The following is a 22,581-nucleotide window of genomic DNA, read 5'->3' as shown; positions in this document are numbered from 1 at the left end:
TGGGTCAAAAATAACACTTTTAAGTACTCTTTCCTTTGACATAATGATCTCCGATTGTTAAACAGATTTAGGATTCCTAATAAAAATCTTCAAGTTAGTCTAAGAAATGTTCAGACATCATCATTTATCTATGTGCTATTAAAACTGAATTATGGAAAACAGAATTATTCTAATTTGTGTTCCATGTTATCCAATATTCTCAACTTCAGCTCTCAACATTTTTTCTGGTCTTTATACCTTTTGCAAAATAGGCAGAGGGAAAAGGAGCTAAATCGCAGATCTGGCTTCCAGATATGTTCACTTACTAAGCCTTTTACAATAGCTGTTATCTGGTCCCAGCTGTTGTGCTAAATTTAGGATTTTGGATTATCTGGAAGTGTTCCTTCTGTCTCCCATTACCAAGGTTAATCGAGAGGTGTTTGTAGAACAAGTAAAACTTCGCAAAGGAAACTACATATTAGAGTATTCACTAATATCAGAATCAGGTCCACTAGGAGTTAAGATTTGTAGCCATTACAGAGACTAAGGAACTGTTGCCATTTGCCAGAAGTTTCATCTTCATGATAGAACATTTTCCTGAAAATGAAATGTTACCCTCATGAATGTTCTGCCCTGTTTTGGTTAGATACAATCTTAGAGTTAAGGTTAATCATTGCAGTTGTCCATGTGATTTTACTGTATATATCAAAACATCTAGAAAATTAGTATTTTTCTTAATTGAAGTTTCATGTATTTGATGTAAGGCAAAAAAATGCAAAAATTTCTGATGTAAAAGTAATACTGTAAAACTTTGGAAACCACAAAGGAGTACAAAAACTATAAAGTAAATCACCTTTTTAAAAAATGTTTATTTTGAGAGAGTGCAAGGGAGGGGCAGAGAAAGAATCCTAAGCAGGCTTTGCTCTGTCAATACAGAGCCCATGGGAAGCTTGATCCCACCAGTGGGTGGGAACATGACCTGAGCTAAAATCAAGAGTCAGATGCTTAACTGACTGAGCCACCCAGGTGCCCCTAAAATAAATCACCTTTAGACTTACCATGATACTTTCCGGTTTTGATTCTTAAATGCAAAATTATTTCATTAAAAAAAAACAAAAACCTTTTCATATGACATCAAGAGCATTGCAGATTTGGTACTTTGTTTTGAGCTCACAACCCCCTATGTACTTTGTCTATAAACTGAGTAGCTTAATAGCTTCAGCCCTTGTTAGGACTGCCTTTTTTTTTTTTTTTTTTTTAATTACTGCAGATCCTTGTCATCTGTTTGTGTTGAAGTGATGACACATCACAACACGAAATGTCATCATGTCACATTGTTATAGGACAACAAAATTACAGCTCCTCAACAATAACATGGTGTCAAAAGTGTCTTCCTGCCATGAGTCAGGGTTTTAGACGTTATAAAAGTTATTTTTAGCACAGCGAGTATCTTGGGAGCTTGGGTTCCGAATTCTACTTAAAACCTCTAGGGATTTAGGAAAATCTAGAGTGAGAGGGGCTTCTTGCTCTTGAACTCCTCACTCCTTGATGCGCCTGGCTGCCCCCTCTCCTGCCACATTAGACCCGGGTTCCACCGTGTGCTGCAATCCACTGGGGCTCGGTCACAACCCAGAGCCAACATCCCATGTGGAGGAGGAGGAGACTATAATTATCCTCCACGTCTGGGGCAGGCCCGGGATGACATCTCCCCAGTCACCCTGTGTTCTAATAGCGCAGCTCGGATTCCTGGTCCCAGACGCGCGGCAGCCGGCTCTCAGCGCGGCCAGGGGCCGAGCGGGGCCGCAGCGCCTCGCGCCTCCCGGGCCTCCCAGGCTCTGTCAGCCCTTCGCAGCTGCCGTTCCCCCGCGCCCGCGCAGCAGTCGGGCACCTGCACCGAAACGCAGGCCGCGGGGCTAGCGGCCCGGGGCGTGCGGGGTGTTGCCATAACAACCGGGCGCCAGCCGCGGAGGCCGCCGGGGAGGAAGTGACGAGCGGTGGGTTGGCTGTTGTTGGGACACGTGACCCGGGCAGTGTTTTGACAGGGCAAACAGCAGAGAAAGAACTGGGCGAGCGAGGGGGATCGGGAGCTGGGGCGCCAGAGCTAGAGACAGCGGGCGGGCGAGGAGCTGGCAAAGGCGCGGGGCAAGCGGGCCGGCCGGGGCGACGGGCGGGCGAAGCCCGGGGGCCGCGGGGCTCGGGTGCGAGTCGGGCAGGGGGACGGGCTGAGCGCTGGGAGTGAAGCGAGGCGGCGGCTGAGGCGGGGGTGGATGGCCACAAGGGCGCCCGGGAGCCGCGTCGGGCTTGTCGTCTCGGGCCCCCATGGTCCTCTAACGCAGCCCCGGGGGCCGCTGCGCGCCACGTTCCGCTCTCGCCGGCCCTGTGCCTCTCGGAGCCTCGGGTCTGAGGTGGGAGTGTGATGTGAGCCGCTGGGCGAGCGGCGCAGAGAAGTGCCAAGAGGAGGAGGGTTTGGGACGGGCGAGGAGAGAGAGTTAGTCAGCAGAGGTCGGCCGAGGGAGCCATGAAAACAACTCTCCGGCGGGAAGAGGGGCTGGCGCGGCGCTCGGTGCGGCGAGGCTGAAGGAAATCCGGGGCCGCGGAGGGACGGAAGGCGCCCGCAGCGGGCCGGCTGCGCCGAGCAGGGGCGAGCGCCCAGCTGTAAACACCCCTCCTCAGGCCCACCTCAGGTCGGGCCAGTCAGGGTTGGGGGGGTCTGGGGCGTGTGGCGGGGGGGGGGGGGCGACGACCCGGGACAGCCCCGTAGAGTTCGTTTGGGGCTGGGGGCTGGGCGCGAGAAGATGACTCGCATTTCTTTCTGACCCTCTTATTGTGTAAACTTGGCCGCGGTTGCCACACGAAGGCTAGCCAGAGGGTAATTACACAGGTGAGGCCCTTCGGGGGCGGGCGGGGCTCCTGGCGAGGCGCTAGGGGTCGTGAAGAGTTTCCTGCGCCCGGGCACCTGGACGGAGAATTTCTATACCAGCCAGTGCGGAGGTGCCTCTGTTCCCAGCGGCGTTTTTTACAAAGGGGTTAGTTAGCTCGTGTTGCTTGAACCTTTTTTTTTTTTTTTTCTTTCTTGCCTGTACCTCCAGGTTATAAATAGATCTTTCTTTTGGTTCAGAGACGCTGTGTCAAGGAAGGACACTTTGGCCTGGAGAGCACACGGGCGGGAAGAGGGGTGCTGGGTCCGGAGGAGATGGGGCAGGCCGTGCACAGAGAGTTTTGCTTTTTTCGGAGCTGCCGAGGGTTGCTGTCACCGCAGTTAGTTGCCAGGAAGAGGCCTGTTCACAGTAGTTTTCTTGCAAGGTCTGGGTATCAGAGCCTGGCCGGATTAATTTTATTTTGGTCTCTTTCAGCATTTTGAAAACGGAGCTGTAGCCACAGGATCAGCGGCGAGCTTGTTGAAAGAACCCACAAGTGTATTTCACAGCACCTTGGGTGGAAATTGGATGTGAAAATGAAGCCAGACCGAGGTAAATGACTTACTTCAGTAGGATTTTTTTCTTTTTTTTTTTTTTTTGTGCCCCGGTTTGTAAGTGTTAACCTAATTCTCTGGCAGGATCAATTCTTTGCTTGTTACATATGCCCACTTGTTTCTGTTATAGGTTCCAGCAGGTGAGGTAGAGGAGGGCACAAGGAAGACAGAGTTAGAATCTAGATGGCAGGATATATTCTTCAGAAGTGTTTGGAAAGTAGTAATTTCAAGAGATACTCTAGTGTCACTCAAAATGAAATTACCAGGAGCAGCATTTGTATCCGTTGCCACAATACTTGACATGTTTTTAGAGTCACAATTTTTTTTTTTTTCTGGTAACGTCAATCTAACTTCAACTTTACGGTTTACAAACTTTCAACTGGAGAACTTGAACTTGATAAACTGAGAAAATTTAAGATTGAGTTGACAAATACTGTTCTATTACTGTTAGTGCTTTTATTAGCTGATTTTTGTGCTTTAGGCAAACTCTAAAAGTTTGCAAAGCAGTCCAGAGCCTTAAATGTGTCCTTTCCTTTCTAAACCTGTATTTTCAGGATTTATGAGAATAACGTATACTCTGTTTTTCAAGGATTTAAAAGGAATTAAACACTAATTTATCAACCTTTTGATTAATGACAAGGACCAAGTTTAGGAGATTATTAATATAGTAGTAGTTAGGAGTGAAGACTTTTAGATGCGGGTTTGATTCCACGGAACGTTGTTGGAAGAGGATTATTGTATTTGGTACAGAGTTGGACTAGATGACAGAGTTGAGACTTTAGGATTGGAAATAGTAATTTATCTTCATATAAATGAGATGCTCATTTTTTAAAAGATGTAATAAAATATTATTTCCTTATTTTTTTCAAAGTGTATTCAAAGGCTTTTTCTTTTCTAGTTTTAAAATAGGGCTTTGCTAATGGTGCCTTTTAAAATGCACCAGGAAGAAGTGGAGAAAGCCATGCTTAAGTTAGTGGTTTAAATTAGTTTTAAGTGTTTGGCTGTTTTTAAAAAATCAGCTATGTATGCATGAAGTATTAGTAAGTGTATTGTTACTAAGCAGGTTCCTTGTGTAGAATGCCAAGTTGAGATTTTTAGAGTACATCAGTGACTTTGGAAAAATGGCACCAAGATCAGTAATTGCATGTCAAAATAAATAAAATAAAAGCAGCTATTTGTTTTGGGGTTTTTTGTTGTTGTTGTTGTTAAAATTTGCTTTAAGGCTGTAAGCAGCTTAAAAAAAATAATATTTGCACACATCTCTATTTTAGCCAAAACTGGTACCAAACACAATAAAATGTTAGTTATGTGCTGATACAGATTACTAGGAAAAATAAATACCTTTATTCATTAAGAATAAATAGAATAAGAATAAATTTTTTCTCTTGAAAATTGTAGCTTTCTTTAGCCTTATGATGTAAAAATGATAGAATTGCAAGTTTAGTATTATGATTATATTTCATCATGATGATACGGATCTTTAGGCCCATGGCCTAAAGGATCTTTTACTTTGCCAAACAGTATAGAAATACAAAAATAAACTTTTCACAAAACGTACTTACCCTTACTCTGTGAGTGTGGTCTTGTCTTTTCTGTTCTATTTCTATTTTTAAAAACTGCTGTCACAACCCATTGAATGGATTTCTTGACCTGCAGTTGGAAAGGCACATGATGGGCAGTACTTAGCTAAATGACAGTAATAATTCATTTGCTTCTACGTCCGTGTCTAAGAAACTGAGTGAATTCTCTGTATAATTGAAACTTTACTCTTTAAATGCCAAAAATATTTTCAATTCTAATCATGATGTATGGACAGACCTCTAAAACAGGGCTAGAAAGGCCCTACAGAGAGATTTAAATTTATGAGCTTTTTGGGTTTGGGGTTTTTGTTTTTGTTTTTGCCTCTAACTTAAATCACGTCTCCTTTTTTGTTTTTTTGTGAGATCTGATTTTTAAATTCTCATTTAATTGTTGCTGCTGTCAGCAGTCTTTGCTGTTAATGTTTATTCTTGCCTCCTTTTAATTTCACTGCTTTTGGTCTCTGGGCTAGAGAACTTGGTAACTATACTTAACACTGAGTTCTCTATAAAATGAGTAAATAGGAGAACCCTTCAGATTTCTATGAGAATCTGAGTAAAGTGTGTGAATTCTAGTGTAGAGAGAGACTCTGAGATATTTGCTTAGCAGGATACAGCTGTGCTTCAGAGAGTTTCTAAATAAGTAGTTGGGTGGCTAGTTTAAAAAGTCAGTTTCAGTGAGGAACCATAAATATAACAGCTTTAATTAATTCACCTGTGTTTTTATGCAGGCTCAGGGTTCTTTTGGGGGGTTAAATAGGGTCAGTTTTTCAGAGTTTCATATGCTCTTATATAAATGACACCAATAATGTGCACCTAAGATTTCTAGTTTGTTTTGTTTTTTTCTAGTTTTCTAGTTTCGCTTTCTTAAAAGTGAAATAAGACTTGCAGAGCATTGTGAGGATGGTATCTTTTATATTTAAAAACATTTTAAAATTATTAATGTTTCACACAATTTTATACACGTTTTGTATATACAGAAGTCAATAGGAATTTGTTTCAGAAGGGGAGGGAATACATGTTCATCACATATGTTCTTTCCAAAGCATGCAGCAGTTTTCACAGAAATAAACTTTTTTTGCACGCATTTCATTGATTTATATATTATTTAAATAAATTAGTTATTATAAATAGGGTGGTATTATAAATAACTTTTGAGAACAAACACCAGATTGTAATGAAGCATACAACTCAACTGGTAGAAGTAGAAAGTGCAAACAACTAGAAAGTACCTTGTTAGCAGCCAGTGTCTGCCAGTTTATTTTTATGGAGGCTATGGAAAGCATTGGTCCATGTTGCTAATTGATTAAGCAAAAGTCTTTTAGGAAAATTTCTGTACTTTGAGATAATTTAAGATGCTAAATGTAGCCATTGGCCTATATAGTAACAATAGTTAATAGTATTTTACCATAGTCCGAGGTAAATTATTTTTTTATTTTTTTAAGTTTTAAGTAGTAGCGTAACATTACTTGGGCATTACAGCCAAAGATGAGTCTTTGATGTTATCATTGGCACAGGATTTGGGAATAGACCTGTTTTGTATCTTTGTTCCTTTACTTGCTAGCTAGGTAATCTTCTATCAAATTATTTAATCCCTCAGAGTCTCAGATTGTGTGTACAATGGGGATAATTTTAATTTCTCATAGTTGTTAGAATGAAATATGTTAGTGGTTAACACATAGTAGGTTTTAAGTAAATGGTACCTTTGATCATGTTTAGATGCCTAACAGTTGTCCAGTTACAAAAGAATGTTTGAGGAAAGAAAATAATCAAATGTGCAATAACCTCATACTGTTTTGTTTTGTTACGTTTCGCATTCATAGTGTTCAATCTGCTAAAGCTCAAGGAGATTTAATTGGCTTTTAATATATAGTCATCTGAGAAAATAAAACTATGAAAGGGTGGTTGACATACATGTATAATTTTTTTATACTATCATTTGTTATAATCATCGCTTAAAATATAAGGGGGGGCGTGGGTGGACTAAACTTCCTGGGAATGGATTTTTAAATCTATTAAATGTGTTAACTGCTCACTAGAGCTGGGCAGCTGGGAGGTTCAACAGTGTTATCCACCTAGTACCCAAGGATGTAAACTTTGGACCTGGTCCTAGATAGATACTGAGTGCCCAGTATTAAAAGTCTAAAGCATGGCCTTTGCATTGAAACAATTAAAACGCTTTATGGTTTTAACCTTTAATAATTACTTGTGTTATACATGTGTAGTATTTCTGGAGTCCTAAATTTATGGTATTGCATGAAAATAAAAAGCTTTTTAATTTTGAAGGTAAAAGTTTGCTATGCTTTATGCTTTTGTTAGAAACAATTTTTTCATCAGACATTTCTAAGAGTATCTGAACTTACCTGAGCTTATCAACTATTACAAAAGACTAAGTCTGCCTATAAAATCTAGTAAATCATCAATAAATCAGTAATTTAAAATACTATATTCCAATTCATACTTGAATACATATTATTGGTGATTTATGATTGTTAAATAAACACTATTAGTGTAAACCGTGTTTCACAAGCAAAATACCAAACAGATACCAAATACCAAATAGGTTTTTTGGTTTTTTTTTTTGAGGTTAAAACTGAAAGGAGTACAATCATAGTTTTTTCCCTTGTTATAGATTTGTGTCCCCTCCCCAAATTCATGTGTTGAAATCTTAAGCCCCCCCCCCCCCAAAGTGATGGTGGGTAGGAGGAAAAGTGGCCAAAGAAAGCCCTTCCACCATCTGAGGTCATGGTGAAAAGACAGCCATCTATGAGGAAGCCAGCTCTCTCCAGACTCTTTTTTTTTTTTTTTAATTTTTTTTTTTCAATGTTTATTTATTTTTGGGACAGAGAGAGACAGAGCATGAACGGGGGAGGGGCAGAGAGAGAGGGAGACACAGAATCGGAAACAGGCTCCAGGCTCTGAGCCCAGAGCCCGACGCGGGGCTCGAACTCACGGACCGCGAGATCGTGACCTGGCTGAAGTCGGACGCTTAACCGACTGCGCCACCCAGGCGCCCCTCTCTCCAGACTCTTAATCTGCTGGTGCCTCGATCTTGGATTTCCCAGCCTCCAGAACTGTGAGACATAAATTCCTGATGTTTATAAGCCACTTAGTTTATGATATTTTGTTACAGCAGCCTAAAAAACTAAGAGACTCCCCTCCCCCGTTTTTATTATATTACAAGTTTAGGCTTTAACCTTAGTATAACAGTGGCTTATGAACTTAGGATATGATACAACCCTATTAACCTCAACCAGTTCCTTCCTAGGCAACTGAAATAGGAGGAAAGAAGTGGTTAGACCTAGACAAACAATTACCCAGGGAATGAGATGCCTTGCTTATTTGCTTAAAATAGCTCATTGTTAGCCAATGTAAATCAAACAATAGAAATGAGAGCTGTTAGAGGAAAAGAAAACAAATGTTGATGAGATTAAGTAGTCTAGATTAATAAGCCTTTTATTAAATTCCCAGGAGGAGGTGGTGGTGGTAGTGTTAATAATAACAGCTAACTCTTATATATACTATGTGCCAGACACTGTTCCAAATAGTTGACATATATCGTTCATTTAATCTTCACAGTTGCTCAAGGAAGTAGATGTTTTTGTCACCTTCATTTTGTAAATAAATGAATCTGACTCACAGAGATTTGGTAAGTTACCCAAAGTCACATAGCTAACAAGAGGGCTAGCTCAGGTTTGAAGCGAGCTCAAGTATATACTTTTAATCCTCTGACATTATAAGATAATGGGACCAAATTGGCTTGAGGAAAACACAAAACAGATCTGGTAAGTATTGTGACCTTGGAAAACTCCTTATCTTCTCTGCCTCACCTTCTTCATCTTTACAATGAGGAAAGTAATAGTATCTTGCTTACGGTTGTTTTCAGGATTAAATACACGTATTTAGTGTTCTTAGAACTGTGGCTGGCACATGGTAAACATTCAGATGTGAACTGCTTTTGTTATAAGCCATACTCTAAGAATTAAGTCATTTAGAGGACAAAAGAGAGGCTAATTCAACTGTACATGTTTTGTGTACTCACTGTGATACCCAGTCAGAAGTTACTGCTGGTCTAGGGGGCGCCTGGGCGGCTCAGTCATTTAAGCATCCAACTTTGGCTCAGGTCATGATCTCACGATTTGTGGGTTCAAGCCCTGTGTCAGACTCTGTGCTGACAGCTCAGAGCCTGGAGCCTGCTTCGGATTCTGTCTGTCTCTGCCACTCCCCTGCTCACTCACTCACTTTCTCACTCAAAAATAAATAAACGTTAAAAAAAAAAAAAAGTTACTGCTGGTCTATCATCCATTTACACTGATGGGTCTTGACACACTGTAGCTGTTAAATAATTGCTGGTTTGATTTAGCTTCTGAAATTAAATACTAACAGGATTGACATAGACCTTCCCTGTCTATGTTTTTGCCAATCATCTAGTAAGAAGGAAATGATTCAGTGCATGGAAACTGTCATTTCTTTGAAGCATGAGAAAAAAGATAATTGGAAGGCAGAATCGAGAGGCTAGTGTGTGTACAGGGAATGTGACTTAAAAGGTGATTTCCATTTCAAAAAGGTGAAGAAACCCATGGAGACTGAGCATTCTGCATTATGAACAAGTATAGAAAAAATGGTTAAATGAAAAACATTTATATGTACTTTTTTGTCTTCTCAACTTTATATCGAATTATAGGACTATGTTTCCCCCATTTGAGGCTGAGGATGTTAAAAACTAAGTTAATATCAATCTTAGAATTCTAATTTAATACTGAATTTTATTTTGTAATAACAAAATAAATTGGTGGTATCTGGAAACAGTACTTCTTTTTCAGTATGTAAACTGATTTGTCAATAATTAATTCTGTCTTTTCTCAAATGGGTGAAAAATGAGAATAGTTCATTCATTAATTAGACATTCATGTTAAACTGAAACAGGATGGACTGGGTAACAATGTGAAAACCATGTCAAAAATATTAGACAATAATCGATGTGTAATACCAAAGACAGCAATGATTGGAGCTGAGTTTTCTCTTATTTTCCTTTTCATATAAAAGATACGGATGCAATAAAATTATAATGAGGCCTTTTGCATTTTTTTTCTCCTTGTTCACCATGCCCAGCCCTACTGGCTACCTTTTAGGTTTTTGATGACCGTTCAGGGCCTTGTGTGGATTATTCCTTCTGCCTAAAAAGCCTTGCTCCCTAAGCATCAAATGGATGGCTCCTTGTCATTCTTCTGATCTTGGCTTAAATGTCACTTTTCATAGAGGCTTTCTCTGACTACCCTATCTAAAGTGTTCAGTTAATGTTAGCTGCTATTATATTTATTAAATTAAATTGGATGTCCTTTATTGTTCTGTGTCTCAACAGTCTGTTTCCTTCATTGTATTTACTGCATTTTGTAAATGTTTGTTTATTGTCTGTCTCCACAACTAGATTTTAAGTTTCCTGAGACCAAGCACCTTGTCTCTTGTTCACAGCTGTATTCCCATTACCTAGCAGACATCCTTGTAATCGGTAGGTGCAGTGTAGGTGCATAGGAGGTGCTTAATGTATATTCGGTGAAAGAATGAATGACTAGGGTGTCTCACTGTTGAGCAAATAGGAGTATAAGCAGAGGTCAGCAATCACTGATTGTTTTACTCACAGCAATTAGAATTCTGCCAATTTAGGGATTTGTTTGAATTATGGTCTGTTAGGCTATTATCACAACTTTATGCCCAATTTTTATATTTATTTATTTATTTAAAGGGCAAGCCCCCCCTTTTTCTAATGTTTGTTTATTTTTGAGGGACACAGATAGAACATGGGGGGTAGGCAGGACAGAGAGAGAGGGAGACATAGAGGCCAAAGCAGGCTTCAAGCTCCGAGCGGTCAGCACAGAGCCCATTGCCGGGCTAGAACTCAGGAGCCATGAGGTCATGACCTGAGCCAAAATCAGCTGCTTAATCCGACTAAGCCACCCAGGTACCCCTATGTCCACTTTTTAAAAAATAGATTTAAAATGCATTTGCCCATGACTTAAAGGAAAACTATATTTTTAAATTGACTAAATCTCAGTGAATTGAAATACAACATTATAAAATAACAAAGGAGTAGGCAAAAGCTATTTGGTATAGGTGGTACCTGTTGGTACATATCTGATTAACAAATGATCCACAGACAAATATTTGCTAGAACTCTATGCCATCTACCCACCATGCAACATTTGTTCTGGTTGGCTATTTGTCTGAGAGAGAGATTACATTGGTTGAAGAACTTGAGGTTTATGAGTACAAGAGATAGGGTAGATTAATAGGAAAAAGACTCAAAGGTTTTAGAGTTTAGACTTGGGACCCATTCTGTCAGTTACAGTTCTGTGACTTGGGTTAAGCTCCAAACCTGTTTTCTCTTTTGTAAAATGTATTTGGCTCAAAGTGATGCTTCTGAGCTTCAGGTGAGATGATGTGCCAAAAAACTTTATAAACTGTGAAGTGTTAGATACGTTGACTAGTTGACGCAGTGAGCCTAATCATTAGTGTAGATGAGCAAAGGGCCAAGTGTGCCTAAGCACAGCTAACTGTATCTTAGTTGGGGACACTCCATGTAAACATGCATTCATATAGTACCTGATTTTTACCATTTTGAAAGTTTCCCCTTTTTATGCTGACTGAAATTATACTAACTAGAGATTTACCTAGATCAATAAATGTATATTTAAATAAACATTTTTAAAGAATCTTGAAATGATGGCCATATTTTGGTATAAAAGTAGCTTAGTGGATCCTTTTTAGTAGTATGCTATGAAGCAGGAAGAGATAAAACCCTAAGGCTATAAGGTCAGGCAGATAGAAAGTGTAACCTCAGCACTTGACCAGTCAAATGATCTTGAGCGAATTGCATAGCCTATCTGAACTTGATGTCTTTGCATTCTAGCACCATCAGTTTTAAGGACTGTAGGAGAGATGAACTGAGCATCTGTGGTTCAGCACTCTAGCATATGCCTGGCACAGGATAGGGATTGATAGTGTTTTATTTCCAAGGAAACACAGCTTGAATTCTCTGCACTGAGGAGTGTTTTCATGCTCTGTTGTGAAGACTAGTCATTACAGGTGTAAGAGATCAACATATCCTTAATGTTACTCTGAAATTTGTGTTCTTCAACATCTAACTGGAGGAACTCAAAACCAGCATTGAACTACACATCTATAATGTGTATGCAATGAGAGAAAAAGTGGGTAATTGGAACACACCAACGATTTCTGGGTGATAATATACCACAGTGAACATTTAGAGCAGCATTGGGGTAATGAGATTGAGATGTAGAGGTGGACACTAGGAGGTTGATGGAAAATATTAAAGTGGTGAGATGGTGCCCCAAATTGCCTTTTTCCTCATACCAGAATACTACCCAGGATTGATTTAGTGCTTGGACCATGGCCCCTGTACTTCTTTGAATTTAGACTTGTTCCATAATGCTGCAAGTAATGGCCATTATAGAATAAGAAATCTTTGGTAGGCTAGCCTGGTGAATCTAGTCATAATTCACATTATTTATAAGTAATATTCCAAATATGACCATTATTTGGACTTAAAAACTTACCCTTTGGCAGTGCAACCAATTTATCATTGGGGATTAGCATTTTAAATTAGTATGTGGTTTCCATTTTTTATTTTCCCACTTACCCAATTAATATCTTTTTGAATGAAATTAAAATTTGGTATCAATATCTGAAATCAGTCCATTTATAAATCTAACCCTCAGGGGAACCTGGCTGCCTCAAGTTGATTAAGTGTCTGACTCTTGATTTCAGCTTAGGTCATGATCTTACAGTCCTTGAGTTGGAGCCCGTATCGGGCTCTTTGCTGAGAGCTTGCTTGGGATTCTCTCTCTCTCTCTCTCTCTCTCTCTCTCTCTCTCTCTCACTCAGTCTCTCACTCTCTCACTCTTTCTTTCTCTCTACCTTTTCCCATCTCTCTCTCTCTCTCTCTCTCTCTCTCTCTCAATAAATAAGTAAATAAACAAACTTAGAAAAAAGAAAAAAACTAAAGCTTACCCTGACATCTAAAAAATTCTTTTTCATTTTTGAAACCAAATCAGCAGGGTTTTTGTATGTGTGTGTGTGTGTGTGTGTGTGTGTGTGTGTGTGTGTGTGTGTGATGTGGTATCATAGTTTGTCACATTATCTAGTGGGTAATTTCTTTCTAAATTTATAATAGTAAAAGCATGTGTAATTTTAGCACTTAATATTGGCAAATTGCTTTTTTTGGAGGCGTTTTATAGGTTGAAGTTCTATATCATATTCTCTACTTGATGAAAGGATACCGATACACCAAAAAATTATGATTTAATCTGTTTGCAAGAGAATTGGCTGTAGAATTTCTTTAAACTTCCTACATTGTTTGCTTTATAATTTATATCTAATTTGTAAAAAATTTAAATCCAAAGAAAAGTTGAATCATATAGTTAATAATCAAATGCCTTTTCATAGGTTAATTGTCAACATTTTACCACTTTTATCTCTCTCAATAGGTGGGTGGTAGATTAGATAGACACAAGGGAGTTTTCATTAAAAAAAATTTTTTTTTTTTATTCTTGAGAGACAGAGACAGAGAACAAGCAGGGGAGGGGCAGAAAGAGAGGGAGACACAGAATCTGAAGCAGGCTCCAGGCTCTGAGCTGTCAGCACAGAGCCTGACGTGGGGCTTGAACCCATGAACCGTGAGATCATGACCTCAGCCGAACTCAATTACTTAACCGACTGAGCCACCCAGGCACCCCAAGGGAGTTTTCATTTTTACTTTTTGTTTTTAGAATTTGAGAGTAAGTTGTAGACCTGACACATCAACCCTGAGTTATTCAACCTAGAACTGACTGGTATTAGCATGTGAAAGCTGACTGTACATTTCTTCCCAACTCTGTATTAAGTTAGCTGCTTGCTATCTACAATAGTGGCCAGTTTTTACAACGTGGAAATTGGCAGTGCTACAAACCAGGTGCTGTTTCCTCTGGAGAGCCAGTTGGTAGACATTTACCATCATACCACTGCATGTATCTCCTAAAAGTAAGAATATTCTCCTTCATACCTGCAGTGCATTTATCATACTCAAGAGATCTAACATTGGCACGATGCTAATATCTAATATACATTGTATATTCACATTTCTCATTGTCCCAATATTGTCTTTAATCATGTTACCTTTTTAAGGAAGTAAATTGCTTCCTGTTACAGAAAGAGAGTTAGACCCTGATGTTGAACAACATTTAGAAAGGTTTTAGATTATACCATAAGAATAGGTAAAGGTATAAGTGGATGAAAGTATTGGTGTTGGGGTGGTGGGGGGGGAGAAATTAGGTCGTGTATATAGGACAGTTAATTAAGATTTTAGCAGATTTTTCCTCATTTTATTTAGCTTAAAAAAAGAGATTACTTGGACCAAATAGATTTAAGAGAATAATGAGTATTGATGAAATTCCAAGATTTTTTTTGATTGAAATAAATTATATTTGAATTGGGGAAGAATTACATTTTAATCCTAAAGTCTCAGGCTACCTCTCTGACCTCATTTTTTTAGTATACTTGGAAGATCGTTGCAGTCTAGGCACATTGGTCTTGCTGTTCTTTAGTCACCACAAGCATGTTGACACCGTGGGGCCTTTGCATTTGCTATCCCTTTTTGGAATATAAGTCTCATGATGCTGGTCTTTACTGCATTTGACTTTGTGCTCAGTTGTCACCTCCTCAAAGAAGCCTTCCTGACCATCCTATCAAGAAAAGTACAGCTTTTTAATTTTCTCTTTACACTGCACTACTCTTCTTTGTAGTGATTATCACTGCTTGACTTGATGTTCTGTATTTATTTACTTATTTGTTTTTCTCCCCAATAGGAATGTAAGCTTCATGAGGGCAGGGACTAGTGACGTTTGTTCACGACTGTATTTCCCTATGCGTGGACTCGTGCCTGACATTTTGTAGCTGCTCAATAAATATTTACTATTAAATGAATGTTTGCATGAATTTTAGTATCTTTGTGATGTACCATAAAACTTACTACTGGAAAATTTTATGCATTCTTTCCCTGTGATTTGTTAGTTTTGTAACCCTAAGAATTAACTCTCTAGTATCAGTTTTTGTTTCTAAATGGGAATATTTATCCCCACTTCTCAAGGTTATTGGCAGATCAAATGAAATAACTATGCAAACATATGATATCTGATAACTGAATAAATGGTAAAAATGTCTATCATCAGAGTTGGTAAGAAATCATTTCACCTGTGGAGATTAATTTCACGGCACAGCCTGTCTTAGAGTCAACAGCTGTATTGAGCCTTAAAAGATCAGGTATCTTCGGGATAGGTGGAAGTTTACAAAGATTGAGAGGGGGAGGCCTGGAAGAGAGGACAATCTGAGCAATTAAAATGTTCAAGGGACAGAAGGTAGACTAACGTGAGTTGTAGGGATTTCTTAGAAATGAGGAAAATTAGGGACATTTGAAATGTCAAGCTAAGGGATTTGAGCTTCATTCACCTGATAGGCACTATTAAGTAGTTTGGTCTGATTAAAGAGAGCTTTATGGAAGAATAATTTGTCAGTGTATTTCTATTTAATTTCATTATAAACTAACAAAAAATTATTATTGAATATCTGGCAGTTTTAAAATCAGTTTTTAGCCCCAACATTATGATTTGGTATTATAAAAATTACCTGACATTCATCTCTGTTGGCTAATCTTTTTTCTTCTCCATCTATTTTCCCTTTGCCACCACTCTTTAATATATGAAGATTAGTGTTCTCTTTTATGAAAATTCCTAGGAATATTAACATGGTACACAATTCTGACAAGGCCATAGCTATTGTTTTATGATACTCTTGTTAAAGTAGTAAACTACACTATTTTTTTTTTCAATGTTTATTTATTTTTGGGACAGAGAGAGACAGAGCATGAACAGGGGAGGGGCAGAGAGAGAGGGAGACACAGAATCAGAAACAGGCTCCAGGCTCTGAGCCATCAGCCCAGAGCCCGACGTGGGGCTCGAACTCACAGACCGCGAGATGGTGACCTGGCTGAACACGGACGCTTAACCGACTGCGCCACCCAGGCGCCCCTAAACTACACTATTTTAAAGTACCTGTGTGTTATAACAAATAGGATAAAATTGGAGGGTTTTTTTCTCTCACACAGTTGCTGGCAGAAACTTCATAAACTCTGGGATTATAGGCCCTTGTACCTTCCAACCACTTGTGAACTATGAGTGCAAGGAGATTCCAACAATACTGATAAGCTTTCCTACCTATGTTAAGGAGGAAATGGACATATATCCTCCCTGCTACCCAACCAAATAAATACTTTCACACCAAGCCTTCAAGAAAAGAAATTTTTTTGGCCATAGAAGAGGTTTGTTCAGTGTATTGTGGTAGAAAGAACACAAAGCAGGAAATCTTAAATATCTTCATTTATAACTTCTTAAAAATTGTCTGGGATTTATGTTCTTAAGTTGGTATTCTCATTCAGAAGTTTGAATAAGGAAAATATCTACTCCTTTGAGGAAGTGTATTCAAGTCTTAGTAATTATTGTGTCAATTAAATGCTGGTCCAGAGGCATATTTCTGTAGTCTAACATATAATAACCCTGACCTGTGTTTTTTCGTATTTTGCTTATGTTGCAGAGTTCAGATATCTGCCAGAGGGCTCAAAATAGCTAACAATGAAAAAAAAAAATCCTCAGGTTACATTGTGGTACAGATTAAATTCCATCAAAAAGAGCTCGGGACATTAAAATCCTTTTGTTATTCTGAAATTACTTTGAAACTCATGCTATTCCTGGAAATCAGAGTTGGGGAGGTCTTTAGAAAGTATGAGTCTTTCATTTTTATAGTTAGGAAAACCTAAGACCCAGAGAAAAAGAAGTAACCTGTCCAACTATTTCCACTCGCCAGTCCAGTGTTTCTGTATTTCTGCGTCTAGCAAAGCACAATTGCCTCTAGGTTCTACACCAGAAATGACATAATTAATGATCAATCATCCTTCATCAGGGAACTTGAAAGAAAGAATGGTGATTATATTATAACATTGTTCTCCAAAGAAAATATACCTTCCTTCACAAGAAAGCTAAATGATAATAGACTGGAAGTAAAAGGCATATTTCATCCTTAAGACAGTAAGCTAAAAAGAAAAAATGCAATGAAATTAGAAATTAGAGAAAATATCTAAAATTTAAAAATCACGAATTCAGGGTGCGTGGGTGGCTCAGTTGTCTAAGTGATTCTTGATTTTTGGCTCAGGTCATGATCACAGGGTTCATGAGCTCAGTTCAAGTTCAAGCCCAGTGTAAGGCTCTGTGGAGACTGCTTGGGATTCTTTGTCTCCCTCTCTGTGCCCTTCCACTGCTCGCGCTCTGCATTTTCAAAATAAAACTTGAAAAATAAATAAAAATCAAGAATTAGAAAAATCTGTCTTTAATTTTGTCATATGAAAAACAGGACTAGAGTACTTAAAAGGCTATCATGTTTAAATGAGGTAGTCCATGTAAAATGCTTAGAATAGTATTTGATTCTGAAGAAAAAAGATGTTACCTGTTGTACATATTCTAAAGGAAACTTACAAAGGCTGAGGCTGGCTTAACCCAGGGCAGGGAGAAGCCCTTTTGGTTAGGATGATTAGGTAAGGCCTCTCTTAGAAAGTAGGGTGAGGATGTGAAGGAGTCAACTATGTGAGGATTGAGGGAAAGAACATTCCAGGCCAAGCAACTAGTATGTGCAATGGTCTTGAATTTATAAAGAGCCTGGCGTGCTTTAGGAACTGAAGTAAGAACAGACCATATACCATAATTTGTATTTCCTTCATTTGCTCACTTTAGATTGTCTTCTTCATTAGAATATTTGTTCTCCAAGGACTGGGACACATCTGCCTTCTTCACTCACACTTGTGACAGTGGTTGGTATGGAGTTAGCATTTATTAGACACTGGAGAAAACATTTTAAGTGCCTATTGCATACATAATCACTATCAGTGCCTTATGGGTGAGGACTTTATCTTTCTCCTTTCAGACAAAAGTAAGCTAGGATGCAATGAGTTGCACATGGTACCTTTTTTTTAAAAGAGCATCTTCAAAATTGATAGACAATTGTCAAGTATTTCAAATATAAAATATAAATGTTATGTTTTGGCTGATCAGTGAGTTTCATGGAATAAAAAAATTTAGTATAATTTGAGTTAACCATTTTATATCTGTTTAACTGTGCTATGAGGTTCAGATTTTCTTAGGGGATGGGATGGAAATACTACCTGGGATAGTCCTGGTTTATGCCTGTTACCTCTGTGCCCAATCATATTTCATTGTCTTCTTTCACTCTAAATGTATCCTTGTTTGGACAAAGAATTTTATGGTCACCTTAATTGTTAGCCATTTTTCTGTCCTGCTAGAGCACTCTATAACTCCTATTTCATTCTGTATTAAAATAGCTTAAATATAGCTTGAGGTAGATAATTTGCCCCAGCTATGCTCTGTAAGAGAGTGCATATAATATTTTATAATTTACGTGGACTCTTGTATAAATCAAGGGATTGACAACATGGAATGCTTACTTGGATTTAGTAGTACAAAACACTTGGACTTTGTTTCAGAGATGTTTGATTTCTAAGATGTTTTTACCAAAATGCACATATTTTGACAAAATGTTCTTTTTATTCAAATTCTTATGAATGATGAATATTCTTATGAATGAAGAATATTCTTATGAATATTCTGCGATAAATATTAATGATTACATAAAACATTGGTAAAATGATTTATCATTTTTAGGATTTGTTTTCAAATATGGTAAAACTTTAGACATTTGTATCCCTTTCCCTCTCTTCTCTCAGACAAATATTCATTGAGCACTGTGCTGGAAATGCACTGATGAACAAGAACTAACATCGCCTCTGGAATTGGCGATCTTTTTTTTTTTCCTGAGTAAACAGACCAATCAGGGTTAGAGGTTTACCCTGTGCTGGGTTGAAAGAGGCTCAGGTGTGGAGTAGGGGGAGTGGCCCAGAGGAAGAGCATATTACATGGTCTACACAGATCAGATCTGTAGAATTCCTACATTTCACTACCCTCTTCTATTTGTAGTGATCTCAAATATTTTTGGTTTGAATATAGGGTGTGTGCGTGTGTGTGTTTATTTTGGAGAATGAGCAATGGAAATTTACTTCTCAGTAAGTGCAAGTTTCACTTGAGGTGCTCAGTTCATGAGGCTTTCATGATTTTGCCCTCTAGGCAATGCAGCTAAAACCTTCCTGTCTAAAAGTTTAAAAACAATTGAGGTAGTCCATGATAAGTATAAGTACTTCCCACTGGCTTTCTGGGTGACATAATTGTATAGACTACAATAATGTTGAAAATGAACAGCTTTGACAGATTGACTGTAGCATTTAAATGAGGAAAAAGAAAACTATCCACAAACAGGTATATGCAATAAGTTACAGAATTTGTACTTTCTTCATCTTTAAAGATGTCTAAACATTTGTATCTCTACTTGTATACTGTCACCCCTAGTAAAGAACTGAATTTTGGCAGCATGTGAGGTATGTGAATTTTGGTCGTGAATCCCTGGTATCTGCCTTTTTTTTTTTTTTTTTTTTTTTAAGTTGATTTATCTTGAGAGCTTGCACACACATTCAGGAGTGGCAGAGAGAGAATCATAAGCAGGCTCTGCACTGTAAACATAGAGCCCCACACAGGGCTCAGTCCCATGAACCATGAGATCATGACCTGAGCCTAGATTAAGAGTCGGATGCTTAACCAACTGAGCAACCCAGGCACCCCTACTTCTTTTTTAAACTTTATTTAGTAAAATAAATTTTAATATCAGCCTTTGATATGTGCTTCCAAAGTCCATGTTGGTTGAATATGATACGGTTGAACCAAATATCTATTAGGGGACATGGCAGGGGATGACGGTGGTTGAGAGACATTATAACATGGAGCAGTGGCTTTAAAATTTTTGTCAGCCCACAGTTACAAAGACAATTGACATTGCTTCTCAATCCCAACACTCCCTCCCCCAAACCAAAATCATTACTTAGCAAAGCTAAGTGGTGGCTGATGTTTTCTTTTTCCTATTTAAAAACAAATGATAGTTCCGACCCCTTAAATTAATTTGATAGCACATTTCATCCTACAGATTGTTTTCGCATTTAGGAGAATTAGAAAGACCTGCGTTTAGGTTCTGGTTTTTGTCAACTGCTCTGTGTAACCTTGATAAAATTACCTAACTTCTCTGAGTTTCAATTTACTCATTAGTTAAAATTGAGGTAATAAAAGTATTAATTTCATAGGTTTGTTATAATGATATAATCTAAGAGAGTGGTTGTGTCAGGTATTTAATTTTTTAATTTTTATTTATTTATTTTTAATGTTTATTTATTTTTGAGAGAGAGAGAGAATGAGGAGGGGAGGAGCAGAGAGAGGGAGACCCAGAATCTGAAGCAGGCTCCAAGCTCTGAGCTGTCAGCACAGAACTGGATGCAGGGCTTGAACCCAGTAACCAAACCGTGACATCATGACGTCAGCTGAAGTGGGATGCTTAAGCAACTGAGCCACCCAGGCACCCCTGTGCCAGGTATTTAATAAGCATATAATTAATGGCTATTTTGATTGTCTCCAAAGTTTGCAAGCTTAGGGAATTGGGAGTAACAATAATGGTATATCCTATTTAGAGAGAAATTAGTTCAATTTTAGATACGTTAGAATTTGAGGTGTTATAGGTAGCCAGAGAGTTTAGTCCTATTATTTGGAAACAAAACTATACAAAATAGTCTGAAGTTAGCAAACTTTTAAAAATGCCAGCAGAGTACTAGAGCTTCAGGGACTTAACAGTTGAGTCTTTGTTAAAGCTACATGAGGTCTACTTAATTCTATAGCTGTTGAATTTTGCCAGATTTTTGCTAATATTCTCCAAAATTTGAAATGCCGAATCTGTCATTTGTATGACTATTGGCTTAATTAGTAGAGGTAAAGATATGTACCACTGATAGGTAGTTGTGGAAAAAGAAAAGCAAAGGGCTTGGAATTAAACCTGGGTTAGGTGATTCAACTAGGTAGGTAACCCACCAGCTGCCTTAATCTTTATGGTTCAGTTTCTTTATCTACAAAATATTCTTTTTCAAAAATGTTTTATTCATTTTTGAAAGAGTGTGAGCGGGGGGAGGGGGCAGAGAGAGGGAGACACAGAATCTGAAGCAGACTCCAAGATCCAAGCTGTCAGCACAGAGCCCAGTGCAGGGCTTGAACTCACGAACTGTGAGATCATGACCTGAGCCGAAGTCGAATGCTTAACTGACTGAGCCACCCAGGTGCCCCACAAAATACTCTTAGTTCACAAAGTTAGATTGCCAAAGGGACAAATAAGTGTAAGTTTCATTATTTTCCATGGAGATACTTTTAGTAAACATCATTTTTGGCAGAATAAAAAATTAATGATGGCTCTAGATTTTAAGACTGAATCAAGCATACCATTCTTTATAATATAATATCAGGGGATAACATCCTAGAACTTGTCTTTAAGAAGTATGGGTATAGGTAAATGGGAACCTATGAACATCTTGGCACGTTTTATGCAATGATGATGGTTTTAATTTATAAAGAGTACCTTAGGATGTTAAAATGCATTCTTATACCTGATCTTGATACTTGCTAAATCTAATTAGTGTGTGTACAAGATATTATTAGACAAAGTGTTCAGTATCTTAGATTATAAATAACCCCTGTTCTAGCTCATTTTAAACAATGTAGTATGAATGATGCCAAAAAACAGGCTAGAACATTTTCTTCTCTCCAAGATCTGAGATTTTGTAAACAAGGCTCTGCTTCTAGAGCTAATCTAGGTCATCATAACCTCAAATCTTTTGAGGAGAAACGCCACTAAGTCTCTAGGTACTTATTAACATTTTAATTTTAAGAAACGTTTTAGCTCTTAAAAACACAGTATTTTTGGATTGCTGTTTGGCCACTTAGGTTATTTGTACCATTTCATAATGAATACAAATCACTGGGTAATCATTTTGGCAATAATGATGGCTAGAAATCTCTATGTGAGTGGAAATTAATATAACTTATTATGGCTTAATTTATCCCAGTACTGACCTAACGGTAAAATATTTTGTTTTTTGATAAAAACTGATTTAATGAGAAAGCCCATAAATTTCTTAATTTCCAAAATTGTTAACAATGTTAAATTTTAGCTATTGCTTAGCCTTTATTGCAAATTATTGAACTGTGAAATGTGCTGTTAAATGTTTAACTTTTGTTAAATGACATTTTTTAAGGAGTTTAAAAATATCAGTGTCATAAATCTTGCTTTAGTAGTCAAGATTTAAATTTTATCCTTATTGTTATTAATGTGGTTTACTAGTAACATATTGTCCTTTATTTGTGTTTGTGGGTGTGTGTGTGTGTGTGTGTGTACACTTACCTTTTACTAACATCCTGTAGACCTGATGTTTGCAAAGGAAAAGAGGAAACTTAAATTGCTTGAGAGCCAAGTAACGTGGTAGGTGATTTATAATTCTCAATGAAATTATTATTCCCACTTTAC

The 22,581-nt window shown here is 38.1% G+C and overlaps 1 protein-coding gene across 4 annotated transcripts in view; it reads left to right on the top strand.

Annotated features, from left to right (window-relative positions):
* Window positions 1-22,581, top strand: part of ATOSA (atos homolog A) — a 115,996-nt gene that overhangs the window by 24,474 nt on the left and 68,941 nt on the right. The window contains exons 1-2 of one of the 4 annotated variants that reach the window (XM_040492723.1): window positions 1,861-1,973; window positions 3,333-3,449. In XM_040492723.1, coding sequence (XP_040348657.1) covers window positions 3,434-3,449 — 16 coding nt within the window. In that variant the 5' untranslated portion in view covers window positions 1,861-1,973; window positions 3,333-3,433. Of the gene's footprint in view, window positions 1-1,860; window positions 1,974-2,211; window positions 2,664-2,746; window positions 3,006-3,332; window positions 3,450-22,581 lie in introns of those variants that run through there. The other 3 variants (XM_040492722.1, XM_040492721.1, XM_040492724.1) reach the window with 3 other exon arrangements.

Source organism: Herpailurus yagouaroundi, unplaced genomic scaffold (assembly GCF_014898765.1).
Source record: "Herpailurus yagouaroundi ecotype Mexico unplaced genomic scaffold, PumYag 184, whole genome shotgun sequence".
Classification (NCBI taxonomy): Eukaryota; Metazoa; Chordata; class Mammalia; order Carnivora; family Felidae; genus Herpailurus; species Herpailurus yagouaroundi.
This window is presented reverse-complemented; position numbering and strand designations above follow the sequence as displayed.